The sequence below is a fragment of the Nicrophorus vespilloides genome, unplaced genomic scaffold, assembly GCF_001412225.1.
Source record: "Nicrophorus vespilloides isolate i.1.1-1 unplaced genomic scaffold, Nicve_v1.0, whole genome shotgun sequence".
Classification (NCBI taxonomy): Eukaryota; Metazoa; Arthropoda; class Insecta; order Coleoptera; family Silphidae; genus Nicrophorus; species Nicrophorus vespilloides.
In genome coordinates this window covers 616904-640773 of record NW_017100101.1, presented here as the reverse complement: position 1 = coordinate 640773, position 23870 = coordinate 616904, and the positions used below count along the sequence as shown (strand labels likewise).

The 23870-nt window shown below is 31.8% G+C and overlaps 1 protein-coding gene across 1 annotated transcript in view; it reads right to left on the bottom strand.

Moving 5' to 3' along the window:
• Positions 1 to 22677, bottom strand: part of LOC108568073 (protein goliath-like) — a 41060-nt gene extending 18383 nt beyond the window's left edge. Inside the window, exons 1-2 of the mRNA XM_017928980.1 lie at positions 22051 to 22677; positions 10795 to 11327 (exon numbers count right to left, since the gene is read on the bottom strand). Of these exons, the coding sequence (XP_017784469.1) occupies positions 10795 to 11320 (526 nt within the window). The 5' untranslated portion in view covers positions 11321 to 11327; positions 22051 to 22677. The remainder of the gene's footprint in view (positions 1 to 10794; positions 11328 to 22050) is intronic.
• Positions 22678 to 23870: the final 1193 nt, after the last annotated feature.

Genomic DNA, 23870 nt, shown 5'->3' with positions numbered 1-23870 from the left:
GAAAATTTGTTCAAACACAAATAAAATCGAAAAGTTAATTTACGTTTCCGCACAACCCAACTAATTTGGTAAGAGTATTTTACAAAATCCTCGCTTTGACACAAGTTGACAGCTGGCTTTTCGCGACCCAACCTATTTGAAGTTGCAGTGCGACCCAATGGTTAAATGTATTTTACCAATTCCTAGCTTTGACAGAAGTTGACAGCTACCATTTTTTTCTACATCTGGGAACATGTATGTTGAGTTGTTGATGCCAATAAAAACATGTTTTGAGGTGTGAAATTTTAAGTCATTTGAGATGTTTGGTCAGAAGTTGAACATCGTCGGTTTATTATGACTATGGTGGTCATCCGGGTTATAATCAACTACTACACGCGAGAGTGGATTTTCATGCGGTAAATGACCTCGACAATGTATGACATATTGGCCTCCCGATGCAGTTGTTTATTGCTTATATACCAGGGATCATTGATAGATGATTTTAAAACCTTATTTTAAACTATCTGTAACTTTTGGATGTCCGAGTGAGCTGCATGGCTCCAAGCAGGTGATGCTTATAGCATTCCTGATCTGATGATAGCCTTGTAGAGAATCAGCTTTGTCCTGATATTTAGATGACTCCTGCTGTTTGTGAGGGGATAGAGCATCTGTTGCATAAGCTTTGTTCTTTGCCTAAAAACTTGACAGATGACGTCCACGTAATTGCCTCATCAAAGATTGAGAGCTCATCAACTGGTGTGGGCACGCTTCCTCGTGAATTGCTCGGCAACACTCTTCTCGCGGTTTACATCCATCCTCCAGAGTCTGAACAATTCTTCTGACAGCTACCATTTTGTGACCCAACATATTTTTAGTTGCACTGCAACCCAACGACTAACAGTATTTCACCAATTCCTCGTATTGATGTAAGATGACAGCTGCCATTTCGCGACCCAACTTATTTGTTTGTAGTTGCACTGCGACCCAATGACTAAGGGTGTTTCACCAATTCCACCCATTGATACAACTTGACAACTGCTATTTCGCAACTCAACCTATTTGTTTATAGTTACACTGCGACCTAATGACTAAGAGTGTTTCACCAATTCCTCGCTTTGACACAAGTTAACAGCTACTATATCGCGAACCCAACCTATTTGTAGTTGCACTGCGACGCAATGGTTAAGTGTATTTTACCAATCCTCGCTTTGACAGCTACTATTTCGCGATCCAACCTATTTGTAGTTACACTGCGACCCAATGACTAAGAGTGTTTCACCAATTCCTCGCATTGATATAAGGTGACAGTTCTCAGGTCGCGACACATTAAAAATATTGAAAAAGATTGTTCTCCAGAATAAATTTTTAATATCTTGTAGAATCATCAGAAAATAAACGAGAATATTAAAATACAATTTGCTTTTATAAACGTATTTTTTTTGTGTAATTGAAAGAGCTCGCTTCTGTATAAAATTTAAATTATACGTTTGAAAGAAAATTCAATAATCTCTTGTAAATGCGTTCATTTTCTTTTCATTTCTTTCATCACAAGTTAAATGGAAAAAGGCGAAAAAAATGAGTTAGGAAATATAATTAGTTTCTTTAATGTGTATCAAGCAATCTGAGAATGTTCTAATTAGATTAAATAAATTATAATTCACGTAATTATATTATAATTAAAACATTTTTTTGTTTAGATGAAACGAGAATTAATTGGAACATGTAATTCTCGTTTCATTCAAAATATAATCGTTGATTGCCATTTAATTGAATGAAATTGATTACGTGCTCGCATCAATTTAATTATAAACAATTCATATATTTCATCTATATTCAGTATAATTTAATGTGTATTATTTTTTGTATTGATTTTGATGATATAAATAAGTTTATGTTGATGCGAATAAATTGGCCGTCGACCCTTATTTCTTGTCCTTGGTAAATATATAAAATGAGACTAATTCGTCAACAGCGTTAAAATTTGCATCGTTCATTTCATCGTTCGTAGTCATATCTTTATAGAAATTTAAGGAAAGTTTTACAAGATCTATAAAAGAAACTTGTAATCAAAAGTTTCGAGAACGGGAATCCCGAGATGCGCAAATCGCGTGCAAATTCGATAATAAATGTAACGTTTATCCAATTGATTCATGCCCCGGGGTTTTCACCAGACGATTGTTTATTGGCAGAATGAGAATTTTGATTTATTGATAATAATTATGACCTGAAGGGTAAACAAAAAATTTATTCAAAATCGCGTATTTTCGTAGATTCGAAATTACCAATCGATAATTCATTGTAATTGTATGTTTGCTAATGAATACATCAACTTCACGACGTTTCTCGGAATTATTTCCAATAATACAAATAAAAATCTAAGTAAAATATTATTTAACATTCATTTTCCAGATAAACGCTTTTATAAATTATCTTCAAGATGATGATGGTAGTAATTTTATACTATTATTTTAATAGAAAAATGAATCTTTGCGCAAGTTTCGTAAACTTCTGTAATATTAATTTCTGGAGGAATATTATGAACTGGGTCAAAAAAATAATGGTAAATTATTTCGTGCAAAAATAGGTTTGGTTACACAACTGTCAAATGAAACATGATATAACAAAAAAAAAAGAATGGCGCAAAAAGAAAATGGTAACGTTTCTTTTATGACATCTTAGAAAAACTACAATTTATTTAATTATAATCGAAATTTTGCATCTTTTAAATTGAAACGTACTTATCGTACTTTTACATTCAATTTTCCAGATAAACGCTTTGAAAATAAACATTTAAATGATGATTGCATTAATTTTATACCATTATTATTTTAATAGAAAAATATAAAATTATTAAATATTTTTGCGCAAGTTTTGTGAACTTCTCTAACATTAATTTGTGGATGAACATCAAGAACTGGGTCAATTATTACTCCTAGTTTCCTACAAAAAAAAACATGAATAATGAAATAAAATAAGCAAATGTCCTTCGTTTGCATGCAAATTTCACAAACTTTTTATTAAAAAATCCACTCCTAGCTAATTCATATTTCCTAGATAAACTAGGTGAATTACCATTCGTATTTCTCCTAAAAAAGCAGCAGTATCAATAATAGATGACTTTTCTCCTTGGAAATACTGTAAAGTTTATAAACTTTTCTTGTTAAGTTTATCTCAATTTTCTGAAAACAAGATCAATAATTGAATGAAATTTTTAGAAAATCTTTTTTTGCTCGTGCAACTTAAAATTTAATATTTATTTTCTTAGAAATAACATCATTAATTGGCGCCACAATTAAAGCGTGACGACAAAAACGCGCAGTCATGTATTGTATGTATTTTTAAAATACATCCAAAACCAAACTCTTCGAATCTAAAGCACTACACCATTGTTTTTCAACGTGGACCCATTCGAAAATGGACATGACTATAGTTTAAGCGTATGGCATATTTTGTTTATGTTACATAAGGGTATAAGGATTTTAGAAAGGCTTTGGTGAGGAATTGTACAAAAAAGGTTAGGAACCACTGCACTACAGTGAATGTCGTGTGTGCATCTGACGGGGTTGTTTTACTGTTTAATTGAATGCAATTATTTTCAAGTTTTATATCAGATATTCCACGAACTTTTGAATCTTCACAAATATTTAATTAAATATAATATAATGTTACTAACTAACTTCAGTTGCAAAATTAAACACATTCAAGAACTTTTTTTTTTAAATAGTTAATAAATTAACCAATTCTTAAGATTTTGATTATGGCATATTATGGCATTCTCACAAATTTATATTTTCCTTTTCATTCTTTAATAATTATATCAATACGCTAAATTAAGCGTTTCTACAAAAAAAAAGTACAAGCAATTAAGACGAGTTCCGCTATTTCTTTAATTTACTGAATACACGAGCCATAATTTAAGAAATCCTTACCCATTGTGATGTATGCGATTCTGGGAAAATTCGAATTCCGATTCGCGCAAAGTGCACGTAATTAACGTTAAATAGAGAACTAGTGTGCAAAAACTTTTATACGCTGAACACTAATTAAGCATTTGCATGGCCGGTAAAAACCAAAAAAATAAATAGTAACTCGTTTCTTGTTCGTGATTTTAACGAAGTTACGAACAATTATTTTGCTGAGATCATTCAACCAGATCCAAAGGTTTAAAAATAGCGAAAAAAAACTGCAGCACCTCCGCGACGAGTTCAAATCAGAACAAAGACTCGAGCAAACTCTTACGAGTAACGCCGATACTCTGGCTCCATCCGTTTAATTTAATAAACAAACGTAATCCGATTAAAGGCATTTGCAGAAATGGACTACTGAAGCGTATTTCTATATGAACTTGGAGTAGCTGTAAACAAGTTACCTACAAATAGACGTGAAGTCTAAGAGAAAGAGAGAGAAGAAAGGAGGATTTAAAGAAAGAAAAACAATAACGCAACCGTAATAAAACAAATGCGTTTGTTTACGTTTACCGGATTGTTTTGTTTTCATAAAATATTTGCGGAGGACGTTGAATTAAAAATTGAGAAAACAAGGATGGAATTAACAGAGAAGTTAAACGAAATGGTCATTGGCACGATGCTCGATGTTTGCCAGTACGTACAAATGTTAACCGAAATATTTTGGATTAAACCGTTTTTGTACGGTGAAGTAGGATTTGCAAATATTTGTTTTTTTTAACTCTTTTTTTCTTTTGTTTGTAAGGCGACTGATGATATTTGTAATGGTCTGTGTAGGATAAAGGATGGAACAAAGAAATTTTATCCGGTGAATGTTATTTATAATTCGTGCACGGACGACGACTCACGAGAATGAAATCATTTTGGAAAAATTGAAGAATGCGTGTGTCACGCTCGCATTTCCGGTTTCTATAATGTTGGGTATAAAATAACGTGGACATATTTTTCAATACTATTTAGTAACGTATGAATTTTCTTATAATAAAGTAAATGAAAATTTCTAATTTTGAATCATAAGAATATGAAAATTAATTAATTAAATGAAGGAATTACAGGTTTTTAATCAATTCGCACTACGGAAATTAATAGAAAAAATAGAAAATTTGGAAATAACTTTCCAAAATATATATACTTATCACAGCGATGTTAAGGTTTCAATGATATAATTAGATACTACACACTGCACATCTGTGAAATGAAAAATCATATACAGTGGAACCTCGCTTAACGAGCACCTCGCCTAACGAGCATTTCGCTTAATAAGCAAAATGAATTGTAAGAAAAATGACTCACTAAACGAGCGACGTTTCGCATAACGAGTGAGGATGAGAAGTCCCGGATTGCACGCCTGCTACATCATTTTTAAAACTTGTTTACACATATTATGTATATTTTTGAATAATGTTTTACTATACGAGTAAAAATCCGGAAATATTGGAACGAATTAAACTCGTTAAGCGAGGTTCTATTATAATTTTAATCGAACAAAACAACAAATGTTAAGAAAATAAAATAATAACGCTTCTTTTATGACACCGTTACAACAAACTATTATTATATCATAATGAAATAGGTTAGGTTACACAACTGACAAATGAAATAACCTTAACAAGGAAAAAGTAATAAATGTAGCGGCAAAACAAAATGTTCACGCATATTCTATGACATCTATAATTTATTAGATTAAAACAAAATACATAACTATTAATTACTTTTTTAATTTTTTTTTATATAGATTCATTTTAACAAGTCAAATAAATACATTTTTTAGCTAATAAATTCACTTCGAATAATTTTAGTGTGATTACTTAACTAAATTATATAAGACGATTCAATTAATTCTCCTAAACTACGAATTAATGTTTTGCTCGTTCATGGACGTGCTTGTGACCTAACGTAACCTTTCCAATCTTTAAAAAAAAAACGCAATTACTCAACCAAATGCAATAAATCCATAATGGAATTTTGATGTAAATTTCTATAAATTAAAAAAAATGACAATGATTACAATTCAATTAAACGCGTCGTATCTTTCCAATTTCCCATGTGTCACTCGCCCAGTTGTAGTTGACCGTGACAGAGTTTCTTTGTGCACGGATTTCTTCGATGAATGAAAACCGAAAATAATGCACCGTTTGTTACTTGTATATATACTTTTTTTTTGTCCTTTCCGTCGCATTGTTTTGCAACAACATTTTATTCATTAATACGGGTCGCGCTTTAATGCGAACGCGACTTTTCCAACGTTTTTCCCAACAACCGAAGAACGGCGATTTGCTGAACCGCACGCTCGGTTTCGTTGTTGTTTCATTAGATTTTTTGTTTGTTTGTTGTTGTCGTTCGTTTCTTCTGCATGCATTAATTCAGCTCCGTTACGTAAAGATGAGAAACTGGTGAACCGAGGACGGAAAAAAGGAGCATGAAATAAGAATTTACATATCGCCGGCAAATTACTTTCTACTCTCGATTCACGCCTCCCATTAGCATAGGCGGCGCCGTTACATAACTCCCTCAATTGTTTGCTTTCGGATGTTTCCAACTGCATCATAGTTAAATTTTCTTGAATCCACAGTGTTTTCATCTTCAAATTTAGAATAATTTACAAACGCTTCCTCAGCCTAAGCGTTGCAAAATGGCAACTGTCACCTTGCGTCGTTAGAAACAATTGGGTCGAAGTAAAATTACAAACAATTATGTTGGGTTGAGAAACGCTGATGTACATTGAAATATGTCTAAATGTCATCAGACTTTCCTCTCTAATGAACTAAAAAGTGTTAACCTAATTTTATGAAACTATTATGTAATTCTGCAGGAAATAAAAACAATATAGGTTAAAACATGTTAAGTGTATGAAGGTTATTTCATAAAAAATACGTATTGTGTGTAATATCAACTTTATGTGTATACTAGCAATTGCTTTCATTTAGTTTATATCGATGTATAAGTTTTATTTTATTCTATTTGTTAATAAACAAAATTAAAATTGACATTTCTAAATTTCGAAGTATTTTGTTTCAAAATTAGTTATTGTTTTGTTTCTCGTTTCATTTAGATGCAACTAACATAAATTCTTATACTTATATTAGGTATTTTGTTACAAAAATAATTCTTGTTTTGTTTCAACTCATGTTTTTTGTAATTTTAATAATTAAAACTTGTTTCAATTTCGAATGTTTCTGACTATTATGAAAAAAAAAACAATTTCAAATTTGATACTTACTACATAGTGATTTTGGTTTCTTAAAAAAAATACATTAAGCTACTTTTAGAAAATTGTGAAAAAAAATAAAGATAGTAACTTTAATTTCTTTGTAAATTTAATCAATTATCAATTAATTTTCATTTCTTGAAAGAAGAAATGTTTTTTGGATAATTTTGTAATAAAATTTTAAACTCAAAATTTTTTGTAAAATCAAAATTTAATTCCAATGAAATATACTGAGCTAATTTATAGAAATTTATATTTTTGCAATAATTGGAAATTAAGAGTGAAATTGCAAAGAATTTTATTGTAAAGTTAGTATTAAGCAATGAAAATATTTGGATTTGTGTTATATGAATTAAAGAAATAGTTAGAAGTGCAATAAGTACAAATCAATTAAACTAGCAGACAAAGCGTCACATTCAAATAAAAATCCGAAAATCAGTAATCAGATCTGTAATGAGTGTAGAATTTCATTTGTTTCAATACACGCAAGTACAAGCAAAGTAACAATTGTGCAGTATATTTCGAGGTGAAATTATCGCTTCGAAACGTTCATTGTGTTCAGCTGTTTGTAGACCGGTGCTGACCTTCGGAGATCAAGCATAGCCGAACGAACAACGTAAGAAGAGAGCAGCAGCAGAAAGAAATAAGAAGCAGCAGCAGCGGTGATACGAAAATTCCAGTTTGCGAAACGTTTGGAGCGATTCTCAATCTAAGATTAACAATTGATCCGCGAGACGAGAATACGGGAAAACATCTCACATCTCTATCTCTATGCATATTTCGTTCTTTTCTTCTTCTGGTACGAAAAGTGTTCGTGATCTATTTTAATTGGCGATCATTAGAAAGAAAGGAACGACACATCTTCTCTCGGCAATTTAAAGTACATTTAAAGTAGGTCGAGCGATGCTAATAACAAATAAATAATAGAGCGATGCATCTCGCTCGAACCGCTCCATTTTCAACGCTCCAAACTTTTTCACCGGCTCGCTTTCGACGAGGAGCGGAAAAATACTCGAAAAACATCTCTACAAAATTGATATAATATCAAGATTGTCGGAGCCGTGTGCGAACGATGCGAAATACGAAAGTGTAGACTAGTTAAACTCAATCACTCCTCAGGTCAAATAAATAGTTCCCAGTATGCACGATTACATAACTGTAAGTTAATTCAAGCTTCGTGATAAATCATTGAACTAATTTTCAAACAGAAACAACATATTCCAAATCACAGTTATACCTTACTACATCAATCAGTGCGGATTCACTAGAGTACGTTTTGAATATTTCAAAACAAACTAAACTTTACTTGAGCTAAATGAAAATTAATTATTAAAAAACTAAGACACAAAATTATTCTTTTTCTTTACATTAATGATCTTCTTTTTCCTTTATATACTTTTTGTGCAAATTTAAACAGTGCGGGATATTCCTATAAAATTTCATTATTAAAATTAACAAAAATTGGAAATAATAGAAATCGGAATAACATTAAATTGCGATCCATTGACAGCATTTACAAATTTGGAATGTCACGTTTGCGGTATTTCTTGTTGTTTTTATATATGTATGTGTGTTAATTTGATGAAAATTTCAATGTTACGTGACGAAATTCGAAGGAGACACAAAGACCGGATTAATGAATTCTATTTAGAATGTAATGAGATGGCAATTTGGACGTTTAGCTGATTGCCACTTGTAAGTACGTACGGGCAAATTACTGGTTTCGAACGTAACAAAACGAACCCACACACACACACAAATGTCAACGACAAAATAAAACGTAAAAGACAAAGACTTAAAACGACGAGACGTGTTTCTTTCGTCATGTTTATAATCTTTTCGCGCTTGCCAATTATTGCATTTGTAAATTTGCATCTTTTCTTAAACTGCCGGGTAAAAGTCCGTAAAATCTCGTGATTGAAGCATTTAAAGTTTTTTTTCTTCGTTTTATAAAATGACAAATAATATTATTTGAATTTAAGTATGTCTTTGCGTTTTTTTGTGAATCTATTATAATAGTAATTTAGATATTAAAATATATCTAAATGTGATCAGTTTTAAGTAAAAACATGTGTTAAGCTAATTATTTGAAACATAATCGTTTGAGCAGCCTGTACATATGCACACTGATAGAAAACATTACAATGGTGCCAAAATATTACAATGGAATTGGTTAGATTTCATATACCGTATAAAAAAGGACCGCTCAAAAACAGATTCTACTGTATGTTTGGTCACGCGGCAAATAGGTTGAGAAACCTGTTAAGTGTATAAATATATCCGTTTTAATTAAAAATTTACATGATTTTTTTTTTCAAAGGTTTGATTTTTGAAGATTGTCTTGGACCAGACTCATTATCAACAAACATTTAGTTGTCCTAAACAAAACTGACCTACGTTAAACTAAACAAATTTTTCCTGGTATAACAAACTATCTGTTTTTTTGTAAGTTTTTTTTTTAAATGTTAATTTTCTCAATATAATGACTTATGAAAAATATTCATAATTAAATTTGCTTACATAATCAAAGCATTTACATATTTTGATGAAGAAAATATGAAATAGGTAACAATAATGAACTGTTTTAATATATTTTTGTATTTTTTTTCTCTTATGAATTACCTTATTTATCATAAACTATTTAGTTATAGCTTATTCAGAATGCTAATTTAATTTATTAATTATGAATATATATATTATCTATAATTATCAAGATAAATATATTTCAAAATGTAAATGTTTTGCTTATATTATATTTTTTAAACAAACAAACGGTGGAATTTAATAAACATTTTCGTGATAAAATATCTACAACTTATTTGAATATTATTACGACTTCCTTCCATGTCTTTTGAATAACATTATTGTTTTCTCGTAATGATTTTTATATTTATATTAAAGTATGCAAGATAGACTTTCTATATATGAGTGAAGTAAAAAAATTTGAGCGTTTTTCGTTGGATGGCTCTAATGAGCCATAATCTCACGATGTATACGTTGAATCTTGTCATTCTATACTACGACATAACGCTTTAAAAAAAAAATTTGGTTAGTTAATCCAAAATTCGGTATATTCTTCAGTACCACTACGACCAAGGGGAAAAGCGGAGCAGGCGGCCAAAAAAATGTGTTGTTTACAATATCAAATGCAAAAACAAAGTTTTGGTTCCAATGCTTTCGTTCTGGTAATATGGACGTCGAAGATGAGACACGCTTTGGCTAATCATCGAAAATGTTGATAAAAACATGGAAATCGTCGAGTCGGGCCGCCATGCGAGCACTTATTCCATTGCCTAGGAACTGAAGATTAGCCAGAAAACTGTTTGGACCATTTGCATAAGGCTGGTCTCAAGAAGAAGCTCGATGTATTGAACAAAACGCTCAGAACTTTTTACTTCACCCAATATTTGAATTTTAATTTTTCACAGATTCTTTTTTGATCTAGGGAAACAGCATATACATTTTTTGGAAATTTCATATAATAATGAAATATTCCATAGATAATCATTAATTCATAACAAATATATTGTTATGTTATGTGGTTGTCATGGAGAACTAGATGATTTTATTTGACATAATTGACAGATTTCCATTGTGAAGAAGAGTTTGTGAGTTTTCATGGTGAAAATAAGAGTGACTTACTGCCATTGTCTGTGGATAGTTTCATCTTGTCCAGATTGCCAGAGTCGCGATCGTTGTAGACGATGACACCGGCAGCGTTGCTCCTATACGCATTCTCGACTTTGACTTCGAAGTTGCACTGTCCGCGTTTGATGAGCGCAATCCAGGGTTCACCGGGAGGCGGCAGACGTCCGTCGCGACGACTGCTCGCAAAGGGCCCCTGGCATCCCATGTGGTCGTCGGGATCGTCGACGGCCGTCACGTGGACAACCATCCCGAAGGCCGGCCCGATGTATCCGCCCCCGTATCGACCGACGGCAGTCTTATCCCACACCCAGCCCTTCTCGCTGCCGCGCGACACATTTATGAAGGCCCTGGTGAACGGATCCGATCTATCTTCCGAAAGGGATCCAAACGGGAACGTCTTCGTCCATTCCTCCTGACTTCCAAGCGAAAGCACGAAGACGTTGCACAGTGTCAGTAGGGCAAGGCTCGAATGGGAAGGCGAGTCCAGAAGGGCTGAAGGTATCTGCTGGTACCACATCATTAGCGATCTGCAAAAAAAATCAGAATTTTAGTAGAGCCTGCATCCAGAAATGAAAGTCCACTAATAATACAGAGAGAACAATATAAAAAAAGCAAAACAAACAAACAAAAATGAATCAACGCTCTACTACTACGAACACTTCCGCGCGGATACGAAACGCGCCTACGGGAAACTTCCTTCCAAAAATCGAGGTTACAAAACTTGAAACTCACCGCACCTACATTTCACTTGAATTATGTATTTGATGTCGAAACATCTTTACTTATTTACAATCTATTCCATTTAAATAACATATTAACATATTAAATTCAATATAACATTCACACTTAATCCAAGAGATCAAATTCAAGCATTGATATCTAATTTTATAATTATGATTTCGTAAAAAAAAAAATTCTGTAGAAAACTTTGTATGATTTCCGAATTTTGAAACATTTAAAAACTTATTTAGAACCAACTTTGCTCAAAGGTTTTTATCTCAATCTTTATATTATTTCAATATTTCAATTTCTTAAATTCAACAAATAAAAACTTTCATATTGTTTCAATAACTGGAATAAAAGTAAACAGTAAGTAAAATAATTATGAAACAATTTTATTCAATACTTTTCGTGACAAAATGAAACAGAATTTATGTACAGTCTACAATATTTTTTCCTTAAACATTTTCATTTATAAATTCAATAATTGGATGCTTATATCAGTGCCATTTTTCTATTAGGCACTTTAGGCTCACGAAGTAAAATGTTGGGTTTAAGAGTCAGGAATTTAGTTCTTAAGTAAGATTAAGCCTGTTATCTAGGGCTCACAACAACCTTAATGCCTGCCTTATACATTATTAATTTTTGTTCAAATTATAATACTGTATTGTTATTAATAACTTTTGCAGTACGTAATAATAACATCTGAATCTTCGTATTTATAAATGTAGATTAATGAAAATGTTTCTGAAGCTATTATTTTATTCTTAAAGATGAAGGTACCAATTTAGAACAGTATCTTCTTTAATGAGAGTTACCTGTAAATATTAAGACACTCTATTGATTAATTTAATACTTGAAAATGTATGATGAGATAAAACTTAATCAATATAATCAAAGGACATAATTTAACATTGTTCCAAAATTACGAAAGCATCTATACATTATTACTCTCTAAATGCAAAAGCCTCGCAGATGATGCTATATAACAAACGGCGCACCGGGGCCTACTTGAACCATAATTGACAGTAAATTGATCAAACTTGAGCACAGATTAAAATTAGTATTGTAGCAAGAGAAACAACAAAATTACATCCATGACATAATCATCAATTTCTTGTAATTTTCCCTAATGGAAATCATTTACACTTACACAATCATTATTTGAAACCTGTTTCAAAGTTGAATAAAGGTACCTTTTCGATCTAATAATATTTTGATTGACGCGCTCCAGGTCTATAAAATATTCAAATCCAATAATAACCTATGGCGAACGACACGTTTGTGGGGTGACGCAGTATCAAGAAGCAAAAGCAATTTCAGACACGTCCAGATCGCCTACTTTTATGGCCACTTTGCACTAAACTTATTTCCGATCGATCTAAAGAAAATTTACAGAAATCGAGTCATAAAGGGCAATATTTCGTCTTAAATTATTTATGAGGAATTTTCACAACAAGAACAATGTTTTCTTTTGTAGTTGATTTAGTAGTCTGTCGACGAACACTACGGCTATATAGACTCGAGACGGAAAACAAACTTTTTTTTATTACGAATTCATATTAGGTGCAACGGATGATTGGGAATTACAGACTCGTTCTCGGGGAAAATTAATTGAGCCACAGTCAACATATAAATTAGTTGCCATTTGTGATGCATCTATATTTAGATTTTCGAAGGATTTTCATCATTCGTTTGTTTAGTCGCCTATCAATACCTTTTTCAGAAAAAGAAAAACCTGAAAGTTATCAAAATGCAAATTTTAACAATACAAAAATTAAAAAATAAATAAAATATCGAAAATTTAAAAAAATACCGTAAATTTCAACAAAAATGTTAATGTTTAATATTTTGTTAATGAATTTACACCCTATAGGTTTCTGAGCAAGTAGAAGTGCTTTCTGGAGATATAATATAGAAAACGAATAAAACTTTTAAAAATACAAACGTGCACAACAAAATAGCGATAAGCAAATATATCTGTCTATATTTTTCGGGCAGAACCCACGCTCTGTCTCGATTAATGAAAATAATAATAACAAAATCCAAACGGGCCGAACAAACAATTGTTCAATGCCAACGCGATAAAGATGCGCGTACGAAATTGTATACATCCCATATATTTCTTCTTTTTTTTTGAGGCCATTACAATTGCAAGATTAATTCACGACCGAGCTGTGTGATACTCATGCTGCTCCTCAATTTGTAGAGAGATCATCGTATTTATTGCTTTACTTTAAATACGAGATAGCAAATGCAGCCGTTGCGTAACAACTAATACGTTGCGTATTGAGTCGTAAATAACAGAAGTATTATTGTATTTGTATAGTCTAGTTTTATTTGCAAAATAGGTTAACAAGTAAATAGCTGTCAATGTCGGTAGTTGCTAAACTTTCGTAAGTTGTCAAATTAATTAATTAAATAGTTGTCAATATTTTTATATTATTCACTGAAACGTCAAATTGTCAATTTATTAAATTAACTCTTTAACTACTGAAATATATTCACAAAATTTACCCGAAAAAAATAAATGATTTTTTTATATATATTTACGAAGTTGTAACATATTTTAGTTTTTTTAACCTCGAAGAGTATTTGAGCATAAATGGCAAATTCTTTTCTTGTCTACTTTCAGTAGATGGAATAAAATTCAGTAGATTGTCCATGAAATTTACTGCAGCTAAATGATCAATAGTTTCCATACTTTGTCTTTCCGGTCTATCTGCAGAGTTCCATATTTTTATAAAAATTGTCTCGCAACATTTCTAAAAATAATCTACTTCAATCAATATTTTGATATTCCTGTATTAATTGCTAAGGTTACTCAATAAAACGTCAAATAAATATGTACAGTTTAACCTAACTTTTTTTTTGAGATTTATATTATCAGTTTAATAATCGACAGTAAGAAATGAAAAATGGGAACACATGAAAGGAATTTACTCAAATTAGGTTTAAATTCATATGCTTACAAATAAATTATAGGATAATTCTACATACAGTGCAATCTCGCTTAACGAGCAAAATAAATTGTAAGAAAAATGACTCCAAAATGGAATGCATTATCGTATACTCGCTTAACGTGCATAATCCGTTCTAAAACAATCGGAATCTTACTCGTATAATGAAACATATTCAAATATACACATAATAAGTGTACACAAGTTTTAAAAATGATATAGCAGGCGCGCAATCAGGAACTTCTCTTCTCATCGTCACTCGTTATGCGAAAATTTACACGTTAAGCGAGTCATTTTTCTTACAATTCATTTTGCCCATTAAGCGAAATGCTCGTTAAGCGAGGTTCCACTGTATTAAATTAGTTTATATGGGGAAAATTGTTTCACTATAGAGTAATAATCAGGAAATTTTGGAACGGATTATGCTCGTTAAGCGAGATTCTACTGTATTTGATATTCGTCCAGTAATTTAACTTTAGCAGATAAAAAGTAAAATTAATATAGAGATTTTACATTTCAGTTAGTATTAACAATTTGAAAAAAGAAAAGTAGTTATCACAATTATGACGAATTAGTATTAATAACGAAATACAGATATTTTTTTATAGATTGACCATGGATTGGAAATCAAAATCTCAGAAACCGTTTCCGGTCAGGCGTTTTTTTTAGTATAGGAAGCGGCGCTCTCGATCTCTCGCCCAACCAATCAAGGTAATAGAAACGCGATAAACAAAAGCATTATCTTTCCGTGCATTATTACGGACACTCCGTACTTTTCCAAAGTGAACCGGTCAAAAGGAAGATGGAAAGAAAGAGAGGCGAATACTTTTTCGCCTCATCCATCCGTCCGCCCAACTAATTACATTTTTATGTGCGTCCTCCAAATTCGAAAAAGCCAATAAAATCTAATCACGTCCATCGAAACAATAGCGCAAAAATAAAAAAAAAACAGTGAACGAACAAAATAGCAACAGGAATATAACGGCTGACGATCGTTGTTCGCTAGTGTATCTTATCTGCCGCGGGTAATAGGATTCCAAATCAAAGATCATTCTAGAGTGCTGATAAGCTAAATTTATTCAACTTTTTGCTAAATTTTCAAACAGATAGATTTCGAAAGATATTCAAACTGAATTCTAATCAAATACAGTGGAACCTCGCTTAACGAGCAAAATGTAAGAAAAATGACTCGCTTAACGAGCGACGATGAGAAGGAAGTCCCTGATTGTGCGCTTTCTAAATCATTTTTAAAACTTGTGTACACATACGAGTAAAAATTCGGAAATTTTGGAGCGGATTAAACCTTAACGAGTTTATGAGGTTCAACTGTATACAGTTTTTGTTACCACAATGAAATGAATCATATTTCTGAAAATTTACATTTCGTTGCGAACAGGGCAACGCTCTCTCAAAAGCTAATTGCTATTTCGTCTGGTCATCATTTTATTTTTACTACTTCTTAAAATTAACGCTTTTTGAACATCGTCACCGCAGACAAAAGTTATTAGCAAGATAACGTTCTGTAAAAATGGAATACAAAAATGTCGCTTTCGAAATTACGGATGAATATATCTTTGAGTTTTGGGATGCTCGAAAACGAGGTCTATCGTTTTGGCCAGAAGCCACGCGCATCCGAGAATATGAAAATGAGATGTTAACTGAAAGGCAATAAGACCAATTAGACACGTATTAATAGAAATTTCGAGTAGTAAAAAGTTTCGAAAATAAGTTTGGATATCAATATTTTGCTACTGGATAATGTTAAATTTAATCTGCGCGATAACCGGTGTAAAAAGTACACCAATTTTCTAAGAAATGATACCACATCTATATTTTCCCCATCTATGACACTTAACGTAACATATTTGACCAAAGTGTTTACCTAATTCCTGTGCAATATTGTGTTGTTGTTTTAGTGCAAGTTTGATCTTGTTCTGTAGTGTTGGTGTAATAGCTGATACCTCTACTCACGCTTATTAGAGGGGCAATGACGACGATTCTGATTCAAAAATTATTATATTAATGTATTACAAATAATTATGAATCTCATAAAGAAGCATTAGTTAACTTGAAAAAGATTTATCTTGTAGTAATACACTCATTTATACACTTTGTCTGGCAGTAATACATGTGGTAAATAAAATACACCGCGCGAGTAGTAGTTTTTCGAATTAAATAACGTAGTGCATTTTTCGAAATAAATAACGAAACTTTTTACATATATATTTCTTTAATTATATAAGATTATACACATAGTTTTATAATTTAATCTAATTTGCAATTATCATTAATTTATCATATATTTAAAATTCTAATTCTACAAAAAAACTTTAAGCAAAATCTATATTAAATATTGAAATCTTAAGCAAACGTATACATTTTGTTTTATATGAATTGCAATAAATCAAACTCAATGTATTGTAAATGATATTTCTATGTTCATTACGGATTCATTATCGCTAATCGCAAAATTGTCTACATTCATATTTACAACAAAATCATGTATAATTACAACTGAATTCAAGCGATACGACATTACTGATAAAACAAAGGGGAGTGGGAAAAAAAACTTGCGATTCCATCCAAAATAAGATTCATTAGACAGACGACGAAACAACAGGAAAACAAAATGAGATAGATCTAATTTCGATAGGACTGAAAATAACTCCTATAATTAGATGGACAGTTTTGTAACGGGGAAAAACAAAAGCAATAGATGTTTTTTGTTTTGTTTAATTGAGCAGACATTACTACGTATTTATTTACTCACTGTATCTGTTTATGTATTATCTATAGATCGGCGTATTTCATGTTTCGCAGCTTACGACAATTAAGCAACGTTTGTTACTGATAATACTTGGATAGATAGGAATATTTCAAAAACTTTAGCAGACATTTTGCATTAAGTAAACCATTTAACGAAATACAGAAATAACTAATATTATATTTTACGCAAATTCGCAATTACAGAAAATAACAAAAAAATATACTATCAAACTTATAATATATTTACCAAATCAGTAGATTAATAATTAGTTTCCAAATATTATTATCTTTATATAGATTTTATAATACAATGGAACCCCGCTTAACGAGCATTTTGATTAACGAGTAAAATTAATTGTAAGAAAAATGACTCGCTTAACAAGCGACGTTTCGCATAACGATTGACGATGAGAATAGAAGTCCCGGATTTCGCGTCTGATACATCATTTTTAAAATTTGTGTACACATATTATGTGTATTTTTGAGTATGTTTCACTATACGAGTATTTCACTATGAGTAAAAATCAGAAAATTTTCGAACGGATTAAACCTAAGCGAGATTCCACTGTAATTGTGTTTTATTACATCTATGTTTATTTACTAAGAGAATATTGTTAATCAGGTTAGTTTTGTAAATAGATAACCTAACTATATACTAAATTCTTTAATTTAAGAAAAAAATAGATGAATGCAAAGTAAATAATGTAATATAAAATTTTTAGTATTGGATTGGAATAAAATTTGAACTATTTGAATAATGCATAGTATCTAATTTTGAATTCTGAAATATCAATATCCGATTGTAGTTTGACGCGTTTGAATCCGTCAAACCATATCCACTTGCAAATATGATCGTCGACGTTTACTTGAATTTTCGGATGACGTTTGCAAGTAACTGACATTGGAATTTAATCAATTATCATCAATTGTTCGTTAATGTGACGTCTTCGATGATCGTACAAAGTATGAAAAGTCACACGCGCCCGAAGGACCTTCGTGCGTTTGCTCCAAAAGACGAGGCTATATTTATATTATATGATGTGCGCGGATCAACGATTTTTATTTTACTTTTTGTTGTTTGTTGATACGTTTTTCAAAATGAATTCGATTTTGATTTCTGGTTAACCTTGATTCCTGCATAAGTGATACGATAATCGATAATGAAAGGAGTGAGAAGGAAGAAAAAAAAAGTTGATACTTGGAATATTGAAAGTGTGCGTGAGAAAGTGAGAAAGAGCAAAAGATGAAGGGGACATGCTGGAACTCAAGGAGCCACGTAACGTGCACGCACCATGAATCGAGACTAAATTATGTAAATCTTTATTTCCGTGATCCGGTTTTACATATTCAATACGTTTCTACGAGATCGAAGTAATCCAATAATGGGTTTACCGAGGTTCTTGTTCTTCGATCTTGTTATTCCATAACTGAATTGACGTGATGTAGTATTCCTTTTCTGTTTAATCGAGTTTTGTAATAGTAGCTAATCATCCAAATAGGATAATCTCTTTATACATTTTCTTTTAATTTACAGACGATTTATCACAATAACAAATCAATTTAATCGATCATTCATTCGATTGAATAAACGATATTTTCATTGAAAACAAAAAAAATGTATGTGTGCATGTGTGTATGTTGAAGTCAACTGCCAAATAAACGTCAATTGTGTTTGCTTGAAAAGTTTGTCAATGTTCTGTGTAAAACTTCTCGTATTTTAATTTATTTCATGTAAGCAATATATATGTAATGTTATGAAAATTTATATGTTTCTTGTAATTGCGATGAAAGCATTAATTATAATTTGCAGTGAAACAATTCATGTGTAGGTGCTTAACCTCAAAACGTCAAATAAGATATTTTATGTTTATACTTGTGGCAGAATATGTTATTATTTCGTTAAAATTGAAAGTTCTGACGTTTGGACAGTTTTTGTATTTATATGTAAATGCAAAAATTATTGAAACAACACTAAATGTAATTTTAACGTTACTTTATTATTGTTTACAAAATGTTAACGAGTCAATTGGTGTAAAAAATAATTTAAAAAATATAGTTTATGTTTTGAACTAATGTAGTTCAAGTATAAGTTGAGAATCACACTTCATCCAAGTGTGGTGTGCTGATTTTTCATTTTACATTACATATTTATACATTTAATATTGATATGTGCAATTATTCGAAAATATTTATAAAATCTATAACAATTTGTTCGTTGAAATCTTTAATTACTATTATAAATTTCCAAAAAAAAAAAACTATTGCATCTTTTGGAATTTTATAAACCTATGGCAACAAAATTGATTAAATCAAAAAAGGTTCTATATTTTCTTTATTTACAAAGAAAATTACTATGAAAAATATCAATCTCGTTGAAGTTCGATCAGTTACATTTTGATTTCACTCTAAAATTAATTTGTTTATATTAAAATTGAATGCAGCTGTTGTTAAAAATATAATATTAACACAAAAAAATCTACTCTACATGGACTACTTGAAACAAAGAAGAAATGATCATTACAAAGATTTAGAATATTTAGATGAAAGGGGTCGATGTAGAAGGAAGGTTGGAAACCCCTGGTCTAGACAAAAATAAGCAGCAAATATAAAAGTCAATATTTGCATAATTCCATAAATACATCCATTGTGGAAAGATAAATATCTGCAGACACAGAGGACGCCGTTATTTCCGGCCTGCGAATTCGATCGTGGTGATCCTTTTTTTTGTGTATATATATATAACCGACGAAAGGCAAATAATAAATAGATGGAAGGTTTACAGAAAGAGGTAGTGAACCGTCCTTTTTTATGTTGTTGCCACCTCTGCAGAGCCGACCGTAACAGCAGGACATCCGCCAAACACACAAACTTGTATATATATATATAGAGATAAAAAAAAGGACGAAAATGAGAGGAACACGGGACGAAAAGAAACGCTTGAAATTCGTCGTCGCCATTACTTAATATTACCAATAAATATACTCGTTATTGCGGCCTGGCTTTCTCTTCCTCGTCGAGGAAATCTTACAATAATAATCATGATAATGAAAGGGGAAAAATGCGACGACGTCGAGCCACGTCCCGTTTACATTCATTCCAACGTGCATATTTCGTTGCAACATATTTCGTGCGCATCCAAGATTTTGCAACATTCATGTTTCTGTCCCAAAAAATATTCAGATACATCATTACTAATCAGAAAAACTTTGTTAAAAAAAAATCTGCTGACAATTTCTATAAATTGTTACGAAAGCAAAATTAATAAATAAATCTTCAAATTTGATCATTTTGCAGGATATTTGAAACATAGTGAATAGTACAAATATTCATCGATAGATGGCGTCACTATTTTTTTTTTGTCCAATTAGAGCTAAGACTCGAATTCGCATATTATTATTGTTACATTCACCTTTTAACCAACTTACTGCCCCCAGAAAATATCGCAATTCGCGTAATTAACGGCAATAATCGGATTATCATTTACAAATTAAATTTTAGACTTAAACTCATTCAAAGCGCTCATAAATGATATATTATTGTAACAGAAAATGTTCTAATTGATAGTTTCAAAATTTCTAGTAAATTAATATTGCCAATTCGATGCCTAATTCAAAGTTTTCTCATTTTCTCTCTCAATTCTCAAAATGTAACAAATTGTTTTATTATGAATCATTTAAATAATGTTTTCCTTGCTTCTAATTAGATGCATTTCTCGTTGCATATTTCGATGATTTACGATTAACTGTAATAGAATTGCCCAAGAGCCAAGTCAATATTGACCGTTGGAAAGAAAAATGTTGTTATCGACCTGTATCCATTTTTGTTTTGGCCTTTGAGGAGGACTTTGTTGTTTACACATCGGTTACGTCTTGGCACACTCTTCAAAATGACCTAAAGATTAGTGGACGAAATGCAATTCCGGCCAAGATCATGATTCTAATCAACAGACAGATTTCCCAATCGAATGCAACGCATTTATTTAGGTCAAGAAACTCGAAATCACACCAACCGCAAACCTGTATATTTTTTTTAATACAATCATTTACATTTAAAAAAAAGATAAAACATTTCTCATTTATTTATGGACCTTTAATAAGCAACTTTTGAATTAAATTAACTAAATTAAGACAACTTCGCAGAGTATTCTGAATACGTTTATTTGCTCGTCTACCAATTTATTATTTGTTTATTTTCCGTTTTATATCAATACATCCTAATTTATTTCCAACGCAAGATAAACAGTTAAGATTGAAACAGGCTATGGTAATATTGATTGTATACATTAAATGTTGTTTACTTTAATCGATTATTTAAATGGCAAATGTTGATATCTGGGAAATATTTAAAAATCGCAGTTGGATAACAGGCAATGTCAGAGACCTTCGAGTGCAAAACTGACCTCGCACAAGACACACCAACTGAAGATTTCGAAGCGATCAATTCTAGGGGTTCGATGTTTTAAATTACAGCACCAAAGAAGTGCTCTATTGAGGAACGTGCGAGACATCGCAATATTTATGTCATCGTTAAAACAAAACATAAATGATCGAAACATTCTGGTAGAAGTAATGCAGGTGATTTATTAAAAAAAATAAATCGTATATTTAAGCCTTGAAACGTAAGTTGAAACGACTTTTGACCTGAGATTGTTCATTCAAATGTTTCAGATGTACGTAAATATTGGTTGTCAAAACTTTGCGGGAGGGGGGTATGGAAATTACAAAAGATCATGGTTGTCTAGACGCAGTTGGCATTTGAGGAGGTGTGGAAACACTTGATGTTTAATTAGCTGTAAATAACTAACCTGGGATGCGAAATTCGATGTTGCGTTACGTCGTCTCGCTTGTCATTTGTTCCTGCTGGTTGTTGTCACCTGCGTTGGCGCGTGTGGATGGACGGTATTTTTGATGTGATTGGACGTGTATGTTATATATTATATACGTTAGGGCACTACTGAGAACACAGAGTGAGAACAGTACTTTTTGGAAGGAAGGGCTGGCTTTTTCACTGCCTTCCACTCGAATTGTCACCGACGAAAAGAAACCTGCTGAAACCCGCGAAGCGGCATTCACACTGAAAATCTGCCGTGCCTGCTGGACCGTGTTTACACCTTTAACTAAGGATGAGTGGATGGTCCGCACACACCAAAGGGCTTTTCCTGCGAAACCTGCTTATCACACACCTATATCTGCTGACAGCTATTACACCTTCTTTTGCTCGTATGTCCTGTGGTCACACTATTTTCTTTTTTATATATATATATATAAGAAGGGTAGCAAATACACAAGAGCTATCAAGCAAATAATAACTGTGTGGTCGAGCGGGCGCGCGCCGCAACTGCACTCCGCATACCTTGTCGTCGACGACTGCTGGCTGGTTGCCTGGACTGCTGCTTGATGGCCAGCTACGGAAGGTAAACGCGGATCGCAGTCAGCCAAGAAGCGATGTGCGCGCGCGTCTTCCCCGTGGATCATTCCTTCTCGCGCGTGCAGAGCGCGACCGCGCGCAACTACCAACATCGATAAACCAATATTCGCATTCAAATACTTATTACCTACGTACACTATATTCCAATGAACTGCTACAACCCTATCCTTTATAAATTATCCACGAAAATATTGAAAGTTTTACCAACATATTTTGAACGCAAGATTAATATTCGTTATATCCAGTGCCTAATCTACATATATTGAAAAACAAAAAATTCACAAATATTAGAAAGATTACAAACACTATAGTTATGATTCTTTCCTAGTTATTTTGTAAAACGTAATACTTTAACTTGCAATAATTGTGCTTTTTGTAGTATTCAAAATTGAATAATGTTTTCATTTACGCATTTATGTGACATCTAAAATTGAATACTACAGTTAAAGATAAAATTAATATTCAATGTCTTTATTACAAATAGAATAGGTTACATATTATTGGTTTTTTAGGTTGAATGCCCCTGTACGTCTCAGCTCTTTCGGCATTTTTGAGTTATACTAAAGATAAAATCATGAGTTTCCGAACGTATCCTTTTCTATAGTCATAGCTGGTAAGGCTTTCTGATAGTCGACCTAACTTAACTTTTGTCGATTGTCACAATTGTTGTCATTTTTCGGGTAAAAAATATCATCAACTTGTTTGTGTCAAATATATGAAAAATATTTGTTTGTAGCATTATAATTGGAAAGATGAAATTGATAAGTAAATTTGTTATGAATTTCAAAATAATGAAAATATCTATTGTATTATAGAAATTGATTCAAATGGAAGGCGCCAAAATTCCATGCCGTGCTAACTGGTGCGACAAGGTTATTGGTTGCGGTGACAACGTCCTTGCGAACGACCTTCCAATTGAAACGTCCTCTTCGAGATCGCAGCTACCCGATACCCAAAGATCTTAAATTTCTCGATGAATGTTACCAAATAATACATCCGATCTTTATCGTATCGAATCAACAATTTATTACCTTGGTGATGTAATTAAAACTGTTATATTATATTTTAATAATCAGAACAAATTATAGTTGAGAAACAACACGTTTTACATAGAAGGAGAAAACATTTTTACAAGATTTCTTGGCTTGAATTTTTTTATTTTTTTTTTAAATTTGTAACTCGAAGGAAATTAATAAT